Below are 26,530 nucleotides of genomic sequence, written 5' to 3'. Positions count from 1 at the left end.
AGGTGTAAGGAGATCATCTTGAAGCAACAAGGAGGGACCAGGCACTCTGCTGCATTACAAGCCATTATGAGGACTTGGGCTTTTACTCTGAATGGAATGAAAAGTCACTGCTGAGCTTTGAAAATTGCAAGTGCTAATGATTTCATTTTATGTTGTAAGACTCATTTGAGCTGCTATGTTGAGAACAGAGCATGCAGAGGCCAGGAAAGGCCAATGATGTGTCTCTGTAGTCACCCAGCTGACTCAGGCCAAGCACAGCAGAAGAGGTGATGAGGTGGTCAGGTCCTGCACATCCTGTGAAGATACAGTCTACAGGATTCCATGACATACAACTTGTGAATAGAAGAGAAGACTCAAGAAAGGTGTCAAAGCTGTGACCTGAGCCACTGAGAGGATGGAGTTACCACCAACAGAGATGGGACCTTTCAGGAAGATTAGATTGGGAGCAACCTGTAATTCAGCTGAACTGAGTTCACAGTGTCTAGGAGATATGTTTGCTGAGATCGCAGGAGCTGGACATATGAGTTTGAACTTGGGAAAGAAGCACTGCTGTGAGAAAACATTGGTAGTCACTAGTATATAGAAACGTTAAGACTGTAAAAGTGAATGAGGTCATCAGGTGTGTTAACACGTGGAGAGGGCAAGGGAGATGGCTCAGAACACAAAGTGACAGCAGCAGCTCAAGTATGAGTGCCTGTGTTCAAGTTCCCCAATTCCCATGTAAAAAGCTGGACGTCTGTAATCCCAGTATGACTATGGCAAAGATTGGAGGTGGAGACAGGAGACTCTCCCAGAAGCTTATGGGCCACCTATCCCAGTAAACAGAGCAGTGAGAAAGAAACAAGGTGGAAGATGATGACCAACATCAAAGATTGTCCTCTGACCTCCACACATGCACCATGACTCATGTACACACACACACACACACACACACACACACACACACGCACGCATGCACGACATCTTTGTACTAGGCTGTGGGAACTGGAGAGAAGCAAAAAGCAATAGTCTTAACTGATCATTTTAATTTCAGGACCAAAAAATAAAAAAAAAAAAACCCACACCTCACAATAAAGATACACTCTAAAATATAAGAACCCATGGGGTGAGGTGTATTAAGCCTAGTTTGAAAGTAGGCATGTAGTGGCATTCTGAAAGACACAAACCTGAAGCAAGGATAGAGAACCAGTAAATAAATAAAAACAGACTAGGGCATCCCATGCAGAGGAATTACTAATGAGGCTATGTTGTGGGAGTGTAGATAGCAGATTCAGTTATGGAAACCACAAGTACTCCTATATATAAAATAGGAGAGGGGACATGGAGGGAGATGGCACTGAACTGTTAACTTGTTGAAAGGGGCAGGCATGACAGGCAGGATCGATATTTGGCCAGCTAAGGAATTTGAATTTCATTGCAGGTTTTCTGGGGACCATATAAGGAGCAGGATTTTCAAGAACAGATTTGTACTTTAAAATCAGATGAGTGGACTAGAGAGATGGCTTAGTGGTTAAGGCACTTGCCTGCAAAGTCTAAGGATTCATGTTCAACTCTCCAGGTCCCATGTAAGCCAGACACACCGTGATGTCAGTGTGCAAAGTCACACATGTGTTCAGGGGGTACATACACCTGGAGTTTGATTGCAGTGTCTGGAGGCCCTGGCATGCCAGTTCTCTATCTATCTGTCTGTCTGTCTGTCTATCTATCTATCTATCTATCTATCTATTTTCCTCTCTCAATCTCTCTCTCTCTCTCTCTCTCTCTCTCTCTCTCTCTCTCTCTCTCTCTCTCTCACACACACACACACACACACACACACACACACACACACACACACAAAAGGCCAGTCTGTTGGGCTTGCCTCAAAAAATAAATCTAACTAGTATAAGAGCAGACATGCCAGAGCAGGTGGGCAGCACAGATATATAATTGATAGAAATGATGAGAATGCCCAGACCAGGAGAGTGGGCTCAGATCCCAAACAAGCCTACACATACACAAAAAAACTTGAGTCTCTCTCTCCATATACATATACATATACATATACATATACATATACATTATAGATATATATGAAATATAGATATATATTTTTTTAGTTCAACTGTCTGAAATAATGTATGAATTGCCCTGGAGTGAGATTCTAATGATGGATCCAATTCCTGTCATCTTCATGTATGAGGGTGACTATACCAGGTCACTCCCTCCCACCTCTGAGTCTCTTTTCTATCTTTAAGTACTGAGGGTGAGGGGGCTTGGTTGATCAAAGAACCCTTCTGTCACTGATATTCTGAGTCTAAATAGGAAGCTATTGTCCAGGTGTCCAGGTGGGCTTTCCTCACACAGAAGCCTCGGGAGTTGTCTGGGTCTCCCACCCTCTCCCACCATGGATATGTTGTGAGTTGTAAAAACTTTCATTTGCCAGATCCATGGGTTTCTAAGAATTTGAGAAAGCCAAAGGCAACTTAACATCATTTACCATGCAGATCTGGGCCTCAGCCACAGTGTTCAATCTTGACTGTATGTTGGAGTTACCTAGGGAAGTTTCAAAAAATTTTCCAGGTTGAAATATGGCATGCCATATTTTAAACCAATGAAAACAAGCAAACAAACAAAAAAAATCACTAGAGATGGGATCAGAGATCAGTACTCACTAAGCTCTCTAGTTAATTACAGCATACTTTTGAAATTGAGAGCCACTGGTCTGAGAAAGACCCACAGAGTTTCCAGGGTTGGCTGTACCTGTACCTTACAGACCCATCACTTCCCCTGATCTATTTGCTGACCCTCTGGTCTTCCCTGGTGATAAGAGCCCTGTCCACAATCAGTGGGATCGTGGCATGGTCTTGAACTTCAGTGTCTTTCCTCCTCCCCTTCTCCCTTACTCCACACAAAATGGTCCCACCATCCCCAGGTACAAAACAAACAACCTAAACCTCCTTAGCATGCTAGCAAATGTGAGCAGACATTAGAGCACAGGGTTGCCTGTGTGCTCTGTAGCTGTGATGGACTTAAGGATGGTAGGTTTGGAGAAAATGAGGGAGAACAGGAGGAAGTGACTGTGTGACAGACAGAAGGGAGGGAATCATGATGATCCCTTTCCAATCCACACAGCCTGTCACCATAATGAATGGAATGAGCCCAGTAGGGTGACCAGAAGGTGTCTGGTTATTACAGCTCCATTAAGACTATTTGAGGCAACAAGGAACAGCTGTGAGGAATATGATGCAGTCTAATGAAGAGCAAACATTTGTTCATTTTCCAGCTCTGGGCAGACATGCCATGTGCACAGCTTTTGAAGGGAGAGGCCATCTTGCTTCGTTATCTGTGGGTGATGGCAAGCAGGCAGTCTCCTAATGGCATATAACCTTGAAGATGGAAGATCCTGGTCATCCCTGTCCCTGTCCTCCTTCCTCTGCCCACAGCTACCTGATCAGGGACCAAGTAAATCCCTGCTTGCCTTCTTAGTTAGCAACAGAGTGGCGGACCATCTTGACCCCAGAGAGAGATTCTGGTTTGGTTCCTCAATTTTTAGATGAGGATGGTTCTGGAGACAGGCATGAGGAATTAGCTAGTAGTGTCATTCAACTCCAGAAACTTATATTGGCCAAATTGGAAGATGTGGGGTCCACCTGCTCTTTCCACTCACCCACTGAATTAAAATAAAAAGAAAACAAGCCTGTTCCAGGAAATGACCTAAATGTTTGAGAACAAGTTCACTGTGGGAGATACTCGGCACTCAGTCTTTCCTCTTAGCCTAGTTTGATTATTCCACTTAAAATACTATCAGTGACACTATGAATAGCATTTTTTGTGTGCTTAATACAGGATCCCTCTCAATGAAATGAGTGGTTCTCATTGGGTTTCCACAGAAAACTCCTTAGACCAAGATCCACGGCCTGGTTCTCCACCAGCTCCTAAGATTCTGAGGGGTCTTGGCCAACACTCTTCCACCCAGTGACTTCCAGTTTCATCTCCTGTGGAATGTTTGAATACATAGGTAGTATGGATTTTAAAAAAAAAAGAATTATTTTTATTTTTATTTATTTGAGAAAGAGAGAGAGAAATTAGCTAGAGAGATAATGCATACATCAAGACCTCCAGCTACTCACTGCAAATGAACTCCAGACACATGCGCCACCTTGTGCATCTGGCTTACATGGATCCTGGGGAATTGAACCTGGGTCCTTTGGCTTCATAGGCAAATACCCTAACTGCTAAGCCATCTTTCCAGCCTGGAAGTATGGATTTTTGAAGCCTGGTAGTGTATGCCTTTTTCTAATCTCTTATCTGGCCAGAAACACTGATTGAATATAGACTATGTTGTACACTGTTCTAGACACTGAAGATAGCTAAATGGGCAAAATAAAGACCCACTGTTCAAGGAAGCTCATGATCTCACCACAGAAAGGAATTCCATAGCAAAACTCTACTTAAAATGCTCTAGAGACACATGAATGAGAGCAAGTTAGGGCAAAGGCAGTGGCAGCTGTTGCTGTTTTTCTTTTGTCGCTGCCTGTTACCAAGATCAATCAGAAGTACAGTGAAGGATGAGCTGAGGCAGGGCAGAAGACAGAAAGAGCGCCACTTGCAAACATGGGAGACCTAAAAGGCTATAGAAGCCTGCTTGTATACGGGGAGACACAAATGAAACGAGCTGCATAGAAAAATGGAAATCATAGACCCTTGCCATTTTCCTGAACGGAATAAGCAAGGTCGTCGTTATGACCCCTAACAATCCATTCCTCTTAATACAAGCTGACTAAAGTTTAGTGACGAGTTGTCAGCCAGAAATAGCCACCCAGAAGCTCATGCATGTAAGCTGAGCTAATGCATAGAGTGTAAGCTTAGTATAGGGAGATTCCCCAAGGTCATAGGCATAAGGGCACCCTAGTGAGAACATCTCTTCTGAGCTTAAACTAGGGATTGGGGCTTCACTCATCATGCTTCAAGGAAGCGTCTGGAAAATAACATACCAAGATGAAATATTTACCTAACGGAATTATAAATTGCTGGTTAAAAGAAAACCTTAAAGTGATTAACAAGAGTTCCATCCAAAATGCAAATCCAAAGCACAATGAAGTGTTTATTCACCCCTGTCATGATGATTGTCTTCGAAAATACCAGCCCAGGACCCATTTAAGTCAAATGCACAAGGTGGCACATGCATCTGGAATTCATGCGCAGTGGCGGGAGGCCCTGGCATGCCCATTCTTTCTCTCTGCCTCTTATAAATAAATAAATAAATAATTTTTTTAAAAAAAAAAAAACCTTATAACTAGAACTACCATATGATCCAGCTATCTCACTATTGGGTATATGTCAAAGAATTTTAAATAGTTTGTTGAAGAGACATCTGCCTTTACATGGTGATTACACAGTTGTTCACAATAGCCAAGATATGGAACCAGCCTAGGTGTCCATTAACAGAAGATAAAGTGTGGGGTATATACTCAATGAAGTATTATTTTCCCATAGACAACTCAACCATCACAGCAAACATGGATGAATGGGAAAACATAAGATTAGATGAAATACATCAGACCCAAAAGGCCACACGGCACATAGTTTCACTGATAATGCATAAGTTAAAATGGTGACTTCAAGGAAGTAGACACTACAGCACTGGTCACTGGAGCCTAGGGAGGTCTTGGAGGAAGGGGAGATGGAGAGAGATAGTTCACAGATATAGGGGTGCATGTAGATAGGAGGAAAATCTTAAAGTGTGCAGTAGGATAACTGTGGTTGACAATAGTTAATTGTGTATTTCGGAAAGGCTCCTAGAGATTATGAATTATCCCAACACAAATATGTGGTAATACGTCTGAGGTGACAGATATGCCAATCATCCTGATCATTACAGATCACATACATGTGTCATAATATCAAGTAGTATCCCATAGATAGGTGCCATTATATATGTATCACTTAAATTTATTTTCTCATTTAAAAAAATATTTATTTTATTTATTTCAAAGAAAGAAAGAAAGAAAGAAAGAGAGAGAGAAAGAAAGAGAGAGAGAAATAAAGGGTATGCCAGGGCCTCTAGCCACGGCAAATGAACTCCAGATGCATTGGCCATCTTGTACATCTGGCTTACATGGGTATTGGGGAATCAAACCTGGGTCCTTAGACTTTGTAGGCAAGCTCCTTAACTGCTAAGCCATCTCTCCAGCACAGCCCATTTTTTCTCATTTTTTAATTGAGAACTTTAATATATGAACATATTATAAGTTGACCATCTTCCCATTGGGTTATACTCATATGTTCCCTCTTCACTACCCTCATTCTACTGAGGGCCCATTTCAGTGGCCTTGTCAGTATTCACTGTGGGGTCATAAATGCACCAGACACTCTGTGTGGTAGACAATGCCTCAGAATATACCTTCCCACACTGAGGATCTTATATTCTCTCGGCCCTCTCTTCTGCAATGTTGCCTGATCCTTGGAGAGTGTGTTATAAATTTGTTTTAATGCTGAGCTCTCTGCATCTTCTGAATTTTTGCTTTGAAGAGTTTTGAGTCTCCTCAGTGACTGCCAGCATCTCCCTGGGGAGGTTCTCAGATTAACAATGAAAGCACCACTCATCAGTTTTTTAAAATATTTTTTTAAATAATTGTTTCAGGATGGAAAGATGGCTTAGTGGTTAATATGCTTGCCTGAAAAGTCTAAGGACCCAGGTTTGGTTCTCCAGGTCCCATGTTATCCAGATGCACATGGCGGCACATGCATCTGGAGGTCATTTGCAGTGGCAAAAAGCCCTGGTGCACCCATTCTCTCTCTCTCTCTCTCTCTCTCTCTCTCTCCATCCCTCTATCTCTAATAAATAAATAAAAACAATTAAAAAATAATAGTTTCATCTGGGGTAAAAAAGACTTTTTTCTGTTAAATATACCTCCTTTATTTTCAGAATTTCATTTTGGGGCCCCAAGCAAAAAAAAAAAAAAACAATGGGGGGAAACACTCTTGTTTACTAGAGGGTGGTGACCTCCAAAGTTCTTGTTCCATGGACAAGAAATTTAATCTTGTCCTTTCATGCATTTGTCCATGTTAGATTACATTAAGTGACTTATTAGTTTTATTTAATATTCTCTTCTCACATGTTTGTCCATGTTAGATAACATTAAATGACTTTTTTCATTTTAACTTATTATTATTATTAACAAGATGTTTCATATGGATACACCACGTGTCAGTAACCTTCTTTTCCCTCGTCACAGTAAAGAAAGAAACCATAAAGGAAAGCTCCTCATCTCTTCATCTCCTTAAATATTCTCTCAGGGTGTGCTAAACATCAGCATTTAACTTTGAAGTTGAGTCTGTACATCTACTTTGTTGCCCAAAGAGCTAGTTCTCAGCTGGGATCCATATCAAAATCCTCTGGCTTAGTAGGGAACACTGAGGCATGGGTCTGTTGATCACAGTGGCTCTAGCTGGACCAGTGTGAGAACCACTGCCCTAAAAGTTGTCATCTAAAAGAAACTTTGCCTTTTGTTTATTATTATTATTATTATCATTATCATTATCATTATCATTATTATTAGCTCTTTGAGATCAGGTCTGACTATTGACATCCTAAGCTGGCTTTGAACGCCATCCTCCTTGTCTCAGTTTCCCAAGTGCTACCATGTTTAGTTTCACATAGACCTTTTGAAGGTTATGTTGTGACTATACATGTAGACATGCACTCGACTATGCTGCCTTGATCCAAGCTCCTGCCACAGACAAATGCCCTCATCTTACCTTGATCTGAATTTCTGCTTAGCTTCACCAGCAGAACTCATAAATTACCGTCTATTTAGCGACATGTTACACAATAATATTTGCTCTCCTGATGCCACTCTGAGTAGACGTCATTAGTCATCCCCTCCTGCCTTCTCCAACCACGTTTATAATCCCTCAGGCATGTGCTTTTGTGCACAGAAGGTGGCTTCTGCCAAGGCCACATCTAACTCACACAGCACCTTCAAGTGAAAACAAGAGATGGACCTTTTCTCAAGAGGCGTCACTGTCACCTTCCAGAAATGCCCATAGTCTATGGGAGAGAGAAACCTGTGATGTCTGCAGTGTACAGGATGCTTCCTTGGACCTGCTGCTCTTTGCTGCATCTTTCTAAACCGGAACAGCACTCCTCGGCGACTGTTGCCATCCCCCAGGCTGTCCCCAGGCGTCAGTAAGTGCAGGTATTGACTGACCCCTGAATGCACCGAGGCTTTGGTCTCCCAACAAGGAATGAAACTCTCCATCATCTAAATTTCATCTTTCCTGGACCTGGAGTGACCAACTCACTTCCGGAATGATCCTAGATTTAAAACTGAAAGGTGTGCATCCCAGGAATCCCTTTGATCTGAGACACTCCACAGAGTTCCCCCCCCCCATCTTTGCTCAAGACAATAACATAGATGCTTCCAGTGGGGATATAGAGTGAATTCTGGGAGCAGGACACAAATGCATAATATCATACCCTTGGGCTCGAGAAAGAGTCTCTGAACATTTCAATGCCCCAGGCATTGGCCAAGGGGCTGTGAGCATCATCTCAGGAAATCACTAATTGTCACAAAAATGCTTTCTATTTTTAACCACTTGAATTTTTTGTAAAGATTTTTATTTATTTATTTGAGAAATACACACACACACACACAAACATATATATATATATGCAGAGAGAGAGAGAGAGAGAGAACGAGGGAGAATGATCATGCCAGTGCCTTCATTCTCTGTAAACAAGTTCCAGAAACCTGTACCACCTTGTGTATCTGGCTTATGTGACTCTTGGGGAATCAAAACTGGGTCCTTTGGCTTTGCAGGCAAGTGCCTTAACTGCTAAGCTATTTCTCCATCCCTGGTCATTTTAATTTTGAGTATGTACCATGCTAAGTAGTTTTAACAAATACACATGACTGTATAAACAAGGACCCTATCAGGATGCCCTGGGGAGGAAATACACCCAACATATTCCCCCTGCTGCCCCCGTGCAGGTACATCCTTCCCCTCCCCTCACCTGAAGGATTCGTTATTGTTGTAGCTTTCAGAAATAAATCATGGAGACATGGATGGTGAGACAATTTGTAGTAAAATTCAAATACCATGTCGGCTTGTACTTTGCAAAGCCCTGCCTTTCCCCTGACTCCTATGTGTGTTTAGTGTGCAAGAAGTATTTATCGACAAGGAAAATGAATGAAAGTCTCAGGTAAAATGGCTCCTCCTTGATGAGGACTCTCTGGAAGTTTCCACAGTACACAGAAGGGCAGGGAGAAGTCCTGGAGGGCTGGACATATCATGGAGGAGGCAAGTTCTCAGCTGTGCCCTGAAGACATCAGTCAGGAATTGGCTCATCAGCAATCCTGGGGCTTGGTTTTGCTGCACCCTAGGGCATTTCACATCCAATTATCTCCTGGGATACGATAGAGCCACAGAGAGTGAAGGGAGGTATCATAGCTGACAGAAGCTGCTAGAACAGTTGGGGTACAGGTAAATGAAGTGGACTGGCACACTTCCGCCTGGAATTGGAGATGAACTGTTCATGGGAAGTTTTATTCTGAGGTCTCACTAGGTGGGGGCATGACACTCAAAGGCTTAGGTCCACAGAAGAACTCAAAGCTTCAGAAATATGCCTCTTGGCTCATTAGGGCCAATCCAATAGGAAGAAGAAAGGCACCAGCCAAGAAGGCATCAGGGATTATTCTCATTTCTAACATGGAATTAAAGTACTAAATAGGGCAACTTCAGGTTGCCCAGACCCATGGACTGAGTCAGCTGAAGGCCTAAGACACCTATGACTATGATCATGTGATCTGAGCCATCCACTGGCACTAGAGCTGAGCAGGTGAGTTACAGCCACAGGCAGGGTGCCTTGAGGGCAGGCATTAGTCACTTTTACTCCTTGCTGTGAGCAAATAGCTGACAAGAAGCAACTTGAGAAAGGAAAGGTTCATTGTGGCTCACAGGGAGAGGGTAGAATCCTTCATGACGGGGAAGGTGTGGCAGCAGGAGCCTGAGGCAGCTGGCTACATAGCATCCATAGTCAGGAAGCAGAGATGAAATCTGATGCTTTCTATTTAGTCTGGAACCTCACCTCATAAGATGGGTCCACCCGCAATTAAAGTGGGTCTTCCTACCTTGACCAACCTAATTAAGATAATCCCTCAGAAGCCTGCCCGTTGGCTATCCTAATCCGTATAACCCCTGACAGGTGTGCCTCAGGGAATCTCCTTGATGATTTTAGATCCCATCTAGTTGGTAACTGAGATGAACCCCCACAGACTTGACAATTATACCTATCAACAAAGATAAAGCTGGGGCTCCAGTGACAAGTGCTTTCTGCTATTTATCATGACCTGGCACTGGCTCAGCCTCCTCCTTTTGGAACATTTCCAAAACATTCCCACCAATTTAGAATAAAACTCATGTTCTGACTGTGATCTGCAGGATCTTCATGGGCAACCCCCTCCATGCCACCAGGGCACATAGTGTGTGCCTCTCTCCTTGTTATTCTCTGCTCAGGAGACCCTCTCTCAAGTTCTAAAACACACTGTGGCTCATTACATCCCCCGCTTCTGCACTTGCCCTTGTGTTAAACAGGAGCATTCCTTCCCACTTCTCGCCATGGCCAGTATGAGCAATCATCTGCTTTTGGATCAACAATGCTCAGTCGCAGACCAGCAAGAGCACACCTGATGTCGACCAAGTTGGGATTATTGTACATCTATGGGAAGAAGGGCATCTCAGGAAGAGGATGTCTTAAAGCACTTATAGACTATGGACTGTGCTAGGGTGTTAGGAAACCATGCTTCATTCTAGATTAGATTTTAGAAGATATGGGATCGGACAGCTGGATAAATCTTAACTGTGAGAAGGGAAGCCCAGGGAGAGGCTAGATATGTGGTTGGCAAAGAAACAGTAGGCATTTGTATTAGACAGGGTAGAGGGATTTAAGTAAATGTTCTTATCTACCAGAATACAGGGACGGAAGCAGGCATTTCTATCAGCCAGGTTAGGGATATGTCATTACTTTCCATAGCATGGTCAATGCTCATATATTTTTTGTGTTCAGCTGTGACTGCAGAATGGTCTTGCCTTCATCCTTTCCCATCATGACTTCAGAGCAGCCTTGTCTTAGATTGGTATATTCTTGTGAAATTTGTGTGTGTGTGCTGAGCTGAAGAGCCCCAGTTCTCATTTCTGAGTACAGAGTCACCTCACTGACATCAGAGGCTTCTTTTCTTCTTGTCAAATGTCATCTTGTCAAGGAATCTTGCCCAAATGCCTCGTCTAATTTGTCCCTAGGCCCTAGTCACCGTCTATCCCAGCATCCTGCCCATGGCCTTGAAAACACTCATTACAACCAGTAATGGTTCATGTATTGTCTTCCCTTCCCCACAATGAAAACTCCTCATGAGCTGGTGCCTATCATATCCACTTCCATTCTCTCTCTAGGAGCTAGCACAGTGCCTGGCCTGAGTCACTGTGTAAGGTATGATGGAAATGCAGGAGTGAGAGAGAAAGGACAGGAGAGAAGCCTCTATATGTTCCTGAGCAAGTCATGTTTTTTCTTCTGGACCTCATTTTGCTAGTCTATAAAAGGAGCTAATTTTTTCTTAGAAGACCTGTTCAACCCTCACTCTTAAGGATTCTATGAATACCAGGGGTCCACTCTCTAGGGACAAAGACATTCCCAAATATATCTTCTGGACCCAAAAATAGTGACTGTCTTGGGAAGGCAACACTATGGAAGAGTAAGAAACATTTCCACACTTGACAGGAAGTAAAAACAGAGCACCTTACTCTAAGGAGAAAAGAATGAGTGGAGGAAAGTGGAGATTGATAATGGAGGAATATAACGAGATGGCAATTTTGTTTTCAAAAGAATGTGATTATCTCCTAATGACTGCCACCATTCCCTGGCCAATCTACTGTAACTAGCCGCTAATGTAAAAATAATGCCCGTGGCTCCCTCACTTTGAAGTCTCCCTTTCATGCTCTTACCCCCTTGGATTTGTTTCCTTAAAGAGATTATCCCCCATTAGACTGGCACTCCCTAGAAAGAGAAATAGGTGGGTGATCAAAGCCTGCCAATTAGGGGTTCATTACCACCTCCTCCTGGTGGCTCTATTAAGCATCATCTCCCCTCTATTTGTCAACAACATCCTCCACAGCCCCAGTCCCATCTATTTCAGTGCCCAGAGGCTCTGGGGCTATAGGAAGTGCCTCTGTGTTTCCCCATGTGGAAGTGATCCTCACTTATCCTAACTGGTGTGTTGGGTGTAGGATTGTTCAGGGATAGCTGCCTTATGGGATTGTCCTAAATCCCAAAGGACATCGCTTTGATGTTAAGCAGTCTTCAAGGAGTCTGGGAGTGGCAGGAGAGACCTTCATCAGATCTTTGCATGTCACCTTCGAGAGCCCATACTTATTCTGTGGCGCCCATGAAAGCTGGCAGAGAACAGATGAAATAGAAAACCATCCAGTGACTCTGCTCGAAAGACAGGCAGGAACTTTAGAGGATGGAGAGTCAGCTGTTACTGAAGGTGTCCAAGTGCTAGGTGCTGGTGATCAGCTATCAGCTGAGTAAAGGCCATTGTAGGAAGGAACACAGCTAGATGGCTTTCATGGTCACCACCGTCCCTGTGTTACCAGAATCTATGCCTTCTAAAGGCATAGCAGTTACTTCACTTACTAGTTCTTTCACTCATTCATTCCAAACAGGTCATCCAAGCAATATGAAATACAGAGCCAGCAGTGGGCCCTATATGGTGGGATCATAAATAAGATATTGTCCTTTTCCTGGAGACCTTCATAGCCAAGATGAGAGACAGGTATATAAGTTATTCCATGTAGGGGTGTTTGTGTAATATCAGAAGTAACTGACTCTAACTTGGGATGCAGCCAGGAAGGGTCAACAGAGAAAGCTGTACAAAGGAGAAGATGCTTGGACTGGGTTTTGAAGGCCACATAGGGTTTTCCAGGTAGACTTAGGTGGAACAGAATTTTGGATAGACTGAGCATGTGTATAGTCTCTGAGATGTGAATGATCTTGGGATTAGTATGTCAAAATAAGGGCACTGCAGTGAGGCTGGAAGGGCATGTGGATGTGAAGTCGCAAAGGACCTGTTGCTGAAGAATTTGGGAATTTAAACTCAAGACAGTAAAAGGAGGAGTAACTTGGTGCTCTTCATCATATTCTAGAAGGATCTATCTGATAACAGTGGAGGATGGCTTGGAGGGAACAAAACCAAAGCCAGAGAAACCAAAGAGGAGACTGATGGGAAAGTATTTATCCAGTTAAATTCACCACTTGTAAGAACAGTAGCTGCACGGTGAGATCCCATGAGAACTTAAATCACTGTCCCTGCCTTGGACCCATCCGAGAGTTATTGGGCTTGGGGTATGACCTTGGCTTTGGGTGTTTTAAAGCCCCTGCAGGCAGTTGTAGAAACACTCACAGATACCTTAAGCTAATTGTAGCCCAAATTCTGGCACATAATAGGTACCAAACACAATTTTTATTTAAGAGATTAGTGTGCAAACATTCAGTGCATTCTACCCAACTACTAGGTTTGGATAAATAGATGATTTCAGCATGGATAGTTTCTGATAGTAAATCCACTGCACGTGATCGGCTCAAATATTTAAAAAAAAAAAAACAAAACTCCAAAATAGTCACTAAAACCAGGACCCACAGACACAGACCTAGAGGACGGTCAGGCTGGGAGAGGTGGAGTTGCCTGAATAGCTGGTGGATAGTCAGGCCTGGAAGCTAAGAGTTACCTGCAAGAGAAGAAGCAGGATTGGTCTAGAGATAAGCCAATGGCAAGGTATTTGCAGGGTAGTGGTCTTTTTAAGTCAAAAGCAAGAAGACATGGAGGAAGGAGACAAAAGGTGAGGAGAAGAGCAACAAATCCTTTTACTTGTCCTGTCTCCATAATATTTTTGTCAGGTTGAGATGAGGACAGAAGTTAGTGACCAAAGACCAGAACCTGGTTTGTTTTTTTTTTCCCCCTCCAGGATGTCAACATAAGGGTTCGTGCCACACAGAGAATCAGATTTTGATCTATGAACATCTGAGAAGGTGCCCTAGCCAAAACCAGGCAAAAGCTAAGTTGGACCATGTGGTTTAGTGCCAGAATCCCAGGCAAGGAACTTCTTCTACCCCATAACCCTGGAATGGCTAGGTGACAACAATTCTATCTCCACAGCCACTGCATGGGCGAGGATCATCGTCAAGCTACTTGAATAAAGGTTATCAAACCAACAGCCACAGGCTAAAACACAGCTCACCATCTGTTTTTGTAAATAAAGATGTGTTGGGACACGGCTATATCTGTGCATTTCTTTATTCCTACGGCTACTGTCACTCTAAAATCACATAGCTGGGTGTGAGTATTAGCAATAGACGAAGGCTATCTGGCTTGTCACAGGAAACTCTTGCCGACCATCCCTGCTCTACAGGAAGACCCACCCAGGTGTTGACATGGCATGTATGAGACTGTAAAGTAGGAAGGGTGGTACCAGCATGAACATCGGCATTTTTAGACACAGTGGTCCTGCCTTCCTGTGAGGCATTGCCTTTTGAGCGGCCAGTTTTCTGGTTGATCTAGCGATGGCTTCTCCTTATTCAGCACGCACTGAAGAAGAGATGGACGAAACCAAGCCTGCTGTGTTAAGATGGATGAAAGTCCTCCCTTGGGCAGCACAGACTAAAAGTTGCAAATTCAAGCTCAGGGCAATGTCAGGGCCATGGGCAGGACGTCAAGCCTGCTCTGGATGCAGGGTTTAGATAGTCAACAAAGTATATAGCCTGAGCTTAGCATCTACCTCCGTAAACACCCAGTCCTCTCCTCGATGATGTGACTGACTATGCCTCCCCTGTGACTTGCGTCACCGGGCTGGTAGCTCCTGGAAACCATCTGTGGTCATTTGAATGGATGGCCCCCAACATATTCAGGATTTTATTAAAGTTTGTAATTTAGATCTGCAGCCACCTGGCTGGAAGAGGTGTCACTGTGGGCGGATCCCAGGGTCCAGCCCTAAGGTGTGGGGGTGTATTTGGAATTGCAGTCTAAAGACACAGGCAAAGCCCAGGAGCTTTGCTTGGAGTTCGAGAAGTGTGCTTGTTTGCTTGTGGTGGCTTGTGGCCTCTCTGTCTCTCTCCTTGGACCTATGAAAGTGGCCAGCTTCTTCTGCCATTATGGAACTTCCCCTGCATCTGTAAACGTCAATAAATCCCTTCCTCCATAACTATGCCTGGTTGAAAGTTCATCCCAGCAACCTGAGGTTGACTGCAATACCACCCTACAACATTTTTGCTAGCCAGTCTTTTCTGTGACTATCTTCCTCTTTAACTCATTGATGAGCCCCATTGCCTCCCTCTCCCCTAAGCTCTGCACTTCTGCATCCAACATCACAACATCTCAGCTTGCGTTTCTTTCTTACAGACACCACAAACTTGGGTGCCAATATTAGCATTGTCATTTGTTATTGAATTTAACATGTTAGGGCTGGAGAGATGGCTTAGCAGTTAAGGCACTTGCCTGCAAAGCCAAAGGACCCAGGTCTGATTCCCCAGGATCCACATAAGCCAGATGCACAAGGTGGCGCATGCGTCTGGAGTTCGTTTGCAGTGGCTGGAGACCTTTGCATGCCCTTTTTCTCTATCTGCCTCTTTCTCTCCTCTCTCTCTCTCTCTCTCTCTCTCTCTCTCTTTTCCAAATAAATAAATAAATAACTTTTAATGTGTTAGAATTACACAGTACCTAGTGGTGGTCACTGATATAAGTGCTTCATGTACCCAAAACTATTTATGCCCCCACTCCTCTTTTTCCTCGGAATTTTCCATTAAGAGCCAGCCTTCATTCCTCTGTCTTACGCAACCCCGGCCTACAGGAGAGGTGTTGATGCTCTGCACTTATCCATCCTACATTCATGATTTCCATGCAAACCTACCTGATGGCTTCCAACACCTATGGCTTATCAACTGAGGGCCTCCTGGAGACAAAATGATGTGCATCCCTGCCTGCAGAACATGGAAGAAGTGCTAAGATTTCACAAGAGCTGTCTTCCAACAGTACAGATGAGAATTCATATGGAAACATACACCACCTTCCTCCTACTTCCCTCCCCCCCCCCCACCAACCTCTGGTGGGACAACTCTGAGCATGAGATGTGTGCTCGGATTAAGCTCCAGTTGCACACAGTGGGAACCCGCCCTATGTTGACTGTATTCCCTTGATTGTCTACTTCCCCCATTCTCCTGCCCCATGCTCCTTGTTCATCTGTTAAACCAACTGCTTGCATTCAAGTTCTTGTCCCTGATCTGCTTCTCAGGCAAACCAGGTAAATCACATTCAATAACCAGTCTTCTCTGGTCCACTGCCACTGTCTTGTTCAAGGGTCCAACACGTTATCACCTCTTGCATGTACCATGATAGTCCCTAACTGGACCTTCTACTTCTCTGCTGGCCTTCATGCAACTTCCATTACATGAGCCAGAATGTCCTTGTATGGTAGATGAGGGGACTGCCCTGCTCAGAATCTTCCAAATGCTTCCTACCACCCTCAAAACTTGGTTAACCAGGACTTTTAATGTGCTGGGTCATCTAGACTCTCTAAAAGCTTCCATCATTAGCCCCCACCCCAACCACCCTCTTCACTGTAATCCTTGAATGTGGCCTTTGGGTTGTTGCCTGACCTTTGCACCTGGTTGTTCTTTTTGCCTAAAAACCACTTCTATTTTCTTAGTGTGACTGGCTCCTTCACACAAATAAGAAACAAAGTCGAATGTGACTGTCTCAGAGAAACCCTAACAAGCTGTGTAATCTGAAGTAATTCTTATTTCTTATCACTATCCTTTATCCTACCTTATTTTCTTCTGGGAATTTTCACTACTTAAGACTTTATGTGTACTTTTTTGCCACACGTGCAAGTCTACTGGATACTTAACTGTCCTTGTCTGCTTCTCGGGACTCCTGCTACCTGGCATCGGGGCCCAGAACCAAACTGGGAATCAATGAGTATCTGTTGAGAATATGAGTGCATGAATGAAGGAATAGGTGAACGATGCCATAATGAACCAGACTGTGGCCTCTGACACTCATGACAACGTTGGAGTAAATGAACGAGCAAGCCCATGGAAGGCTCCACTCTCGACACACACAGCCCTTTATACTTCCTGAACGTCCCGTCACAGTGGGTTCTTATTTCCCGCTGTTAATAAATCTACGTCTGGTTTATCTATAGCTTCCATGTCAGGCCACTGTAACTACAGCCACTCTGTCTTTGCTTTGTAGGCCTTACCGGAAGGTCAGACAGCTTCGTGGGACACAGCCAAGGAAGATGAAAATCGCAATAAGAATCGATACGGGAACATCATATCCTGTAGGTGCCCTCCTGAGAGAACCTATATTTACACTAGGGAAAAAAATTAAGTTATCTTGTTCTTGAATTTGTTATCAAATGATAATCAGGTTTATAGCTTTGAGTCAGTAGGCTACTGCAATGACCCTAGCAAGGGATGGCAGGGCCTAAACAAAGGCAGTGGCAGTATTCACATGTGACTTATCCATGTGCTTGATTCTGGAAGGAAATGAAGAGCCATTCCTGCAGAACTGAATGCTCCACGCACAGCGACTGTGCTCGAGTCAAATACTGGCTTAGACAGCCTTCAGATAACACACATACAGTGAGGGCAAGGTCATCTCTGACAGAACATTGAATGGATATTCTGAGAGTAGGTGTCCACAGCACCTTTGTGTTAAGGTAGCCTACCAGGACCGTTGGACATCTCGCCCATTGTGTGTGTGGTAGGGGTCATTTCTTGGTCTCAGCTCTCAGGATAATCCAGTTCAACCCAAGAAAGGGGAAAGGGAGAATCCTACGTGGCAAATTATTTTTAGCACAGTTCAGAGCCTTGTTTTGTTTTGTTTTAACTGTCTAGACATTGCCTAAGGGGAAAAAAACTTGGGGGGAGGGGAACCCACGCAGATTGTGAAGGAAGAGGCAGAAGTTGTCGCTTAGCTATTTCCTGTGCTGATTTAGGAATGGGCTCTGAATAGTGGAACTAATCAGAAAACATTTATAATTCATCTCCTGGAGGACAGCAGTGAAAGCAGCAAGATTTCCTGCAAGGGAAATGATGGAAAGAGATATTCAAACAGCCAGCAAGTGTGTATTAAGGCATGATGTGTGGGCCTCCTTCAAACCCATCCTGTGCTGGCCACTAAGATACAATCCTTAAGTCTGGGACAGGTGGCTGCTTTTTCTGACTCATCCCAGCATCATCTGCTTCAGCACAAATGCCTGCTATGTCCCAAAAGACCTGATCACTTATCCACTCTCCTTGTCAGATTCGGTGTTCAGATAGGGCCCACTAAATTTTAGACTACGTGAAATCTGGCAGTTTAACTCCAATACTCAGACTATGTAAAATGGGTTTCACAAAGTTCTTCTCCTAGACATGTTGTATGAGTCTGAAAAAATAAAATAAAATAAAATGACCATAGCACAAGGAGGCAATGGAACCTAGACTCCCTGAGAACAGAGATATGCAGGTCCAAGGGTCATAAGATGTGCTGTATATGAGACATCCTAGAGACCAAGATGAGGCCAACCCAGGCTTTTCATTGCACACCCTTGCCTAGCCATCATCAGCTCTCCCCTGGATCCTGCCCAGCCTCTTCCTGACTACTCCACATCCAACTGGCCCCAACTTTCTACCTATCTGGCCCCAGACATAAGTAGAAAGGATCTTTTCAAAACATGACTTGGAAGATGTCCTTTTAATGTTTCCCTGTGTTCCTGAGTTCTCTCTGCAAAGCTCGTTCCATCCCCATTCACACCAGATCTATCCCATCACCACCTCCAGCTACAGGTCCACTGGTCTAGCTAGAGCCACAGTGGCCGTCACTTGGTCTCCTGAGATTCCCATGGTCTTCCAATACATCTGGGTCTTTGGACATTGTGCCCTCCCCATTAAAGCCCCTTGCCTTGCTCTGATCCTTCACATGTGGGGCAAAACTCCATGGACCAGTCTTAGAACACTGTGTCTGTCCTTCTCCAGGCCCCATGTCATCACTGTGACTTAGAGGAATTCAGATGACTATCTTTCCACCATAGCTGCCTTGTGGCAGCGGAGCCTCACCAACTTGCATTTTTCATTTCTTCAAACCTGTTTTAACCTAGCACCTAAGAAATAGGAACTCAATATAGGGAAGGTCCTTCAGGGCATGACCTCTCTCTCCACTGCTTCACAACAATGACAAAGAACACCCCAGAAGGGCAGATGGAGGAAGACTGGACTAAGCCAACATTTGGAATCATGAGCTTCAGAAAGAAAGAAAGGAGAGGAGACAGGACCCAGGAGAGGAGGAAGCACTATGGCGCCCCCCCACCGGGCTGTGACTGGAAGGCAGGTGTCCAGCGGGTGCGAAATGTCATGAGGACGACTGGAATTTCATCACTTCTGCGCTTTCCCACATCCTGGAGCCAACTCACCTACTGCGCGGCGGCAGCAGCAGCAGCTGGCGGAATGGGCACTGGGGAGCAGGACAGGGTGTCAGGGGCATCACTCCTGTAGGGTCCCTTTACCATTCCATAGCAGTACCTCTTCCCATGTGTCTTGCTAGAGGCCCCGCAGCAGTAAAGGCCGCAAAACTCAGCTTTCTGGATTCCTTCGCTTCCCTCCCTTCTCAAATCCTCCTTCACTAGGTTCTTTTCTCCTCCTTGCAATAGTGTCTTGCCCTGGAATCCTTGCCTGCCATCTACTTCTAAGGAAACCCACATTCAAGCACCTTGGGATTCCACCTTGGTGGGTTTAAATGAACCCAAATCTCCTTTCGCGGTGAGGATCAAAGATTCTGCACAGCGTTAGGGACAGCACAGGTCTGCCCAGAGCACAGCAGACAGTGTTGATGTCACCAGTGGATGGAGAAAGCGGAACAAGACACAAAGGGAAACAAAGAGGGTGTGTTGGGTTTGCAAAGGAAAAGGCAAAGGAGAGCCTGGGGGCTGCAATGTATTCCTGCCCTTGCGTGTACCCTTCCCAGAGGCAAAGCCTGCTGAGCCTTGATAAACAGAAATATTCTTGGCCTAAGAAGAAAACCAGCTGCGATTAGCATCTTAAGAAACCCAGAGCACCCAAAGGCCAGAGTGGAGGACAAAGGGCCAGGCCAGGGAGAAAAGACTAAAGGGAAAGCGGAGGGGGAGTGCACTGCTTCCAAAGGAAACAGTGAACCGAAACACCTTGGCGAAATAACCCCTTTCTTCCAAACGATCCTATTTAGAATTTAGTAATAGGGACTGGGGTTTCTAGGGAGTGGAGACAGAAAACATGAAAGGGGAGGAAATGAATGGGCAAAGTAAGAACAAAAGGGGCCTTTGCTTTCAGGTAGCTCCAGGGCAGACTGTCAGTGAGGCGAAATTTCAAGAATATGAAGAAAGCATCCCTCCCCACCCCTGCAGAAGCTCCAGAGCTTCTTGGACTGGCAGAAAGGAGGGCCCACTAGAAAGTAATCAGACAGATGACACTCTGTCCTGGGATCTGTCAGGATCCCAGCGGGAAGCAGATGGGACCCTCGAATACAATCATTTGGGATGTAATCAAGAGATCCTTTATAAAGATGTGGTCTAGGAGAAGAGACACAGCAGGATATGCAGCAGTATGCAGGGCTAAACACACCAGGCCATCCAGGAATTCTGCAGGGAAACGTCTCCAAGACCTGGGGAAACTACATAACTGCAGGTGTGACCTCTAGTGGCAACTCCAACAAAAGGACTCGAGGACTAAATACCTAGACCCTGCTGTCCTCCATCCATCTATCTTTTTTATTTATTAGCATTGTTATTGTTATTATTATTTACCTCTATTTTCTGCTAGCTAAGCCCAACCAGAAGCCAGAGCACCGGGGAAGCTAATGGTCTAATCCAGTGGCTCTCAAAGTATGGTCCCTGGGGTAGCGGCAGCAGCATCACTTGGGAGCTCGAGAGAAGTGCTAATGATCAAGTTCCAACCCAAGGTGGATCTCCAGAATCACAAATCATGGGGACAGAACTCAGCAATCTGTAACGTTCAAAGTACCTCCAGGCAATACTGTTCTGTGTCTGGCTTTGAGACTTGTCTCAGTCTGAGAATAGCCCTCTGGGTTAGAGAGCAGTGAGGAAGGCAGAGAGTAGAAAAAGGAGCTCACAGCTCATTTGTTCAGACTTCCTTCCCCTCAAATTTTGGGAAAGTTCCCAGGCTCAGGTGTATTGGAATTCTGAGCAGGTCAGGCAGAGCCAAGTACTAATCTTGGTTCTGTCAGTTACCATCTGATGACCTCCATCAGTCCCCTTCATCTCTCTGACCTTCAGTCTCTCATCTGTAAGGTCAGATTCCAAGGGAAAGAGGCAATATTGACATGAATGGGTATGTAATTGGAACCCAGTGTGGCCCTGAGTCTGAGATTTTGCTTGTTTGTTTTTTAAGGTAGGGTCTCACTGTAGCCCAGGCTGACCTGGAATTCATATTGTAGTCACAGGGTGGCCTTGAACTCACGGCAGTCCTCCTACCTCTGCCTCCCAAGTGCTGGAATTAAAGGCAGGCGCCACCACACCCAGCTAGAGTCCTAGATTTTTAAATGTAAATGAGACTTATTCTAGCTTCTAAATTCACAGGTCAGGAAAAATGGTCCATCTCTGGACTGTGCCCTGCACAAGGTCACTCAGTCACACAGCAAGTGTGTGGGACAGTCAAGACCACAGCTCTGGTCTGTCACATGCCTGGATGTCATAGTCCCTCCAGCATGTCCTCTCCATGAAGCTGTATCTATGGCTTCAGTTGAGAATGTACCAGTAAGTGCCTGGCTTCGGAAGGCATGGGCCCCTTAGTGTTATTATCTGCCTGATGAGGTAGGGGGTAGTGGTGTATGGAGGCACTTCCACTTCCAGGGAAGACTCAGGATCAAAACAAATCAAGAAGATTCTGTCCTGATTCTTAGGGGGCAAGCTGAGGTGACAGAATGGGTCCTTTATCCAATGCTCTTGACTCTCAGCCGCCATTCTCCCTTTTAGTCTCTGAAGGTGTTCCTTGCCTGAGATCTACAGACTTTTCCTGGTATAGAAATCATGCGTATACTGCCCTATCCCCTAGCACTCTTTGCTTCTAGGCATGGTCCTAACAACATTGTACTTTTCTTTGAGAACTCGTTTGGCCAGTGAGTCTTCTGTTTAGAGGCAGGCCACAGTACTGGGAAATAACTCATTGCCATCACCCTGTCACTGATAGAAGTGGGGGCATAAGTGCCCCCGCTTTCCTACACCTTGGAGATGGAAGTTCTCTGCCTTTTCCCAGAGGCCCTCAACAGGATGAAACCACAGTTGTCCACAGTGGTCACTACTGAGTGACCCACCCCTGCTACATTCCTTCCTTCCTTCCTTCTTTTCTTCCTTCCTACATATTACTTTCCCATCCCTTGTAACCGCTGAGAGAGCCTCCTGAATCACCTACTTGCACCCGAATCCTTGATTCTGGCTCTGATTCTGAGGGATCCACATCAAAAGCTTCCTCTCTTCCTCCAGAAAGGCTCTTCGGCGGGGGGCAGTGCCTGGGGTGTGCTAAGGATGCCAAGAGGTGCCCGAGAGGGCACGCTGCTCCAAGGCTTCTCTTGATGGTGCCCTCCATTTTTCCCAGTGCTCTAAGCAGTAGCTGCCCAATGTCAGTCAGCAGGGATCTGATGCAACAAGGAGGTACATAGACTGTCTGGCTGTCCCCAAGCCACACCATGTCTCTTAACAATGGTAATTCAATCAAGATTGAATGTGCAGACCTTTAGTTTCAATGAGGTATCCAGACAGTCCCAGTGGAATTACATGCCTCCTCCCTCCTCACTCGTGCAAGATGATAACATTAACATTTCCAATACTTCCAGGAAATGGTTTTTCAGCTCCACAATTCATTATAATGAGTCAAATCTCTTTTCTCTGAAAAATTGCATCTTTTTTTTTTAACCCTCTGCAGTGCCCAGAACACAGGAGGAAGGAACACCAAGTATGCAAATGATATTCCTTGGCCCAGCCCCACCTCTTTGAGAGGATTCTCTCCTGCAGTGGATATGACTAGAGATGACTGATGTATTGGGCTCTGTCTGGTGCTGGAGGAAGGGAGGGGAGGTGGGGTTTGTTTGAGTTAGGCTATACAAAGAAGGAAACTGAACTCTGTCCTCTGGAGTGGATGTGGGCTGACAGCAGGATGGGGACTGGGGACCAGTGCTGGCGACGGAGGAGATCTTGGAGGGAGGCAAGAGATGGAGCAGCTTGAATGAGATGGTGTGCAGGCTGTGAGTCTTGGGAGTCAAGGAGAGATAAGGACCCACATTCTAAATAAATTTATAAAAGCTCTCAACTTTATATCTTCTCCTTAGATATTGAACTTCTTGCAACCTTGAGCTTCTCAACCATAAAGTGGGCAGTGAAGTGTACCTCTCAGACTTACTATAAGAATGATATAGTATCCATACAGCTTCCAGAAATCTACGTAGACCATCTTACACTCTCCATATAGATAAATTTCTGTCCGTTGGCTGATCTCCTAGCCCAATTCCAGGAAGATTTCCTGACATTTTCCAGGAGAGACTAAAAGGAACATACAGGGCAACTTTGTGTTAAATAATTGAACCGTAGGCTGGAGAGATGGCTTTGCAGTTACGGGGCTTGCCTGCAAAGCCAAAGAACCCAGGTTCAATTCCCCAGTACCCACATAAACCAGACGCACAAGGTGGCACATGCATCTCGAGCTCATTTGCAGCAGCTAAAGGTCCTGTTGCACCTTTCCTCTCTCTTTCTATCTGCCTCTACCTCTCTATCTCTCAAATAAATAAAGCAAATAAATAATTAAACACTGATTGGCACATTCAAACCTGAGTGTGCATCATAATCACAGGGAGAACATGTTAAAACATGCAGTACCAGGCCCCACCTGCAGCTTCTCATTCAGGAAGTCTGGAGTGGGGTCCAAGAACCTGCATACCTAATAAGTTATAAGGTGCAGCCAACAGTATTGGCCGAGAGACTATATCTGAAGCACACCAGTCTTCTGTACGTGACAAGAATTGGCTGCTTATCTTGGGAGATGACAAGGCTGGGTCTGCAGGTGTAGTGAGGACTCAGCTGGGAGCAGAGGGAGAACTTGACCACAGGATCTTGACACGCTGTCTGTCTGCATGACAGTGCTCCTTTGCACACAAAGCCTTGTGGCCAGACCAAACAAAGCACGTTTGAGTTACAAGGGTAGTGTGTGGAGAGACCATACAGAGAAAGTACATGCCAGGCCATCAGATCATGTGAAGCATTGTGGGATATGGTAAGGCTGTGTCCTCAGTAATGTACTGTAGTTGATTCTTAACAGCTGTCAGAAATAAAGGTATTTTCATATTTTTTTTTCTTTTTTAGTTCTTTTTATTACTATGAGAGAGAGAGAGAGAGAATTGGCACAGTAGGGTCTCCAGACACTGCAATCAAACTCCAGACACATGCACCCGGCTTACGTGGGATCTGGAGTGTCAAACATGGGTCCTTAGGCTTGGCAGGCAAGCACCTTAATGACTAAGACATCTCTCCATCCCCTCAGATCATTTTTCTTTGTACATTGGTAGCTTGAAATAGATGATGGTGGTAATATTTATACCACAGAAATCAGCAAACATTATAGATCAGAGCTCTTTGCTCAGCCAAAGAGCTGTTTGTAAGACAAGGACCAGCTCACCGCTGATTTCTGTGCCAAAGCAAAGGGGAACCGATTGGTAGAAGACAGAGAGGGTGAATTTCCCCTTGAGCTCTCTTCAGTGCACATCTCTCAATCTCCAAGACCATTTTCTCCCCTTCCACCTGCTGCCAAGACTTTCCTCCTCCCCACGAGCCCACTTTCTCATTTCTTGTCTCCTCTACATCGCTGGGTAGCCAGGCTCTTGCACCTTCCTCTCACTTCACCACTGGGGAGTTGGCATCTCCTCCATATGACTCTTCTTAAGTCCTCTCCTTGTCTTGAATATCAAACAAGAAGCACACAAAATTAACTGCTTTTCAAGCTTTGCAAAATGTAGACAGAGCATAATGAACGTTCTGGGCGGCTTGTAAATTGCCTTGTAGAAGTTTCTTCCCGTCACGGGGCGCCCTGTCTTTCTCCGTGTGCATGCGTGGGTAAACACGTTTTTTTTTATCTTCCTAATTATATAAAGTTAGAAGAAGAAAGGGACACAGAATAATATTAGCATTTCCCACAAGGAATAAATAAAACATGAGGATATTGCCACTCCCCAAATTGCCTTTCAGATGGACCTGGGGCTGAATGTGGTCTTTTAACAAACCCATACCTAGCTCTTGGCTTCTGCAGATAAGCCAATCTGTGTTTAGTACTAAAGAACAGATGTGGAACATCAAACTCCTAAGTATCTTGACTGTCTCCTCTCTGTGTTCCTCACATCCAATCCTGAGCCACCATTTATTGTGCCCTGATGTATGCCATGAACTGACTTAGCACTTCTTCAAAACAGTTTTTAATAAATGGGGAGATCTAGACAGCAAGTACAGAGTTCTCATGGACTCCCTCTCAGCCACTTATACACTGTTTCCCCCTTTTATTATCACCTTTCATCAATTCAGAACACTTATGGCCATTGATGTACTAATACTGATCCATTTTTATTAATCTATATTATGGTTCACTTCTTAGGTTATTCAGCTCAATGGGATTAAGCAACTGCATATATTAACTACTATTGTGTAGAATATTTCACTGTCCTAAAAAAAAATCCCCTGTGACCAACCTATTCAATCTGCCTCCCTCCTCTTCCAAGCCCTTCACATCCACTGAACTATCTTTTTTTTAAACCATCTCTATAGTTTTTCCTCTTATACACTGTCTTACACTTTGAATCACATAGTGTGTAGCCTTCTCAGATCAGCTTCTATTGCTTAGCAATATGCATTTAAGTCTCCTCCATGTTCTCCGTGGCATGTGAGCTCATTTCTTTTTATCACTGAATGATACTCCATTAAATGGTTCTATCAAATTTGTTTAGATGTTCTCCTACTGAAGGACATCATGGCCGTTTCTAAGTTGTTATAATGATGAGGAAGGCTGCTATAAATATTTATGTTTAACTTTTAAAAATTATTTGTTTATTGGAGAGATGATAGATAGATAGATAGATAGATAGATAGATAGATAGATAGATAGATAGATAGATCAAGATAGGCAGCTAGAGAAAGAATGGATATAGACAGAGATGGGCACACTAGGGCCTCCAGCTACTGCAAATGAACTCTAGACATAGGCACCACCTTGTGCATATGGCTTGCATGGGTCCTGGGGAATCCAAACTGGGTCATTAGGCTTCGCAGGTAAATGCTTTAGCTATTAGGCCATCTCTCGAGCCCCTTATGCCTAGTTTTTATGCAGAATATTGTTTTTGAAATTGTTTTATTTTATTTTATTTATTTATTTGAGAAGGACGAAGAAAGAGGGAAAGAGAGAGAGAGAGAATGGGTTCACCAGGGCTTCCAG

The 26,530-nt window shown here is 44.5% G+C and overlaps 1 protein-coding gene across 5 annotated transcripts in view; it reads left to right on the top strand.

Annotated features, from left to right (window-relative positions):
* The window catches only part of Ptprt (protein tyrosine phosphatase receptor type T), a 1,232,244-nt gene that overhangs the window by 1,143,616 nt on the left and 62,098 nt on the right, over positions 1 to 26,530 (top strand). For all 5 annotated transcript variants that reach the window (XM_045155759.1, XM_045155757.1, XM_045155760.1 and 2 more), the window contains exon 18: positions 17,286 to 17,373. In XM_045155759.1, coding sequence (XP_045011694.1) covers positions 17,286 to 17,373 — 88 coding nt within the window. The remainder of the gene's footprint in view (positions 1 to 17,285; positions 17,374 to 26,530) is intronic.

The sequence above is a fragment of the Jaculus jaculus genome, chromosome 8, assembly GCF_020740685.1.
Source record: "Jaculus jaculus isolate mJacJac1 chromosome 8, mJacJac1.mat.Y.cur, whole genome shotgun sequence".
In the NCBI taxonomy this organism is placed as follows: Eukaryota; Metazoa; Chordata; class Mammalia; order Rodentia; family Dipodidae; genus Jaculus; species Jaculus jaculus.
The sequence above is the reverse complement of the archived record's forward strand: the minus strand, read 5'-3'. Positions and strand labels throughout refer to the sequence as shown.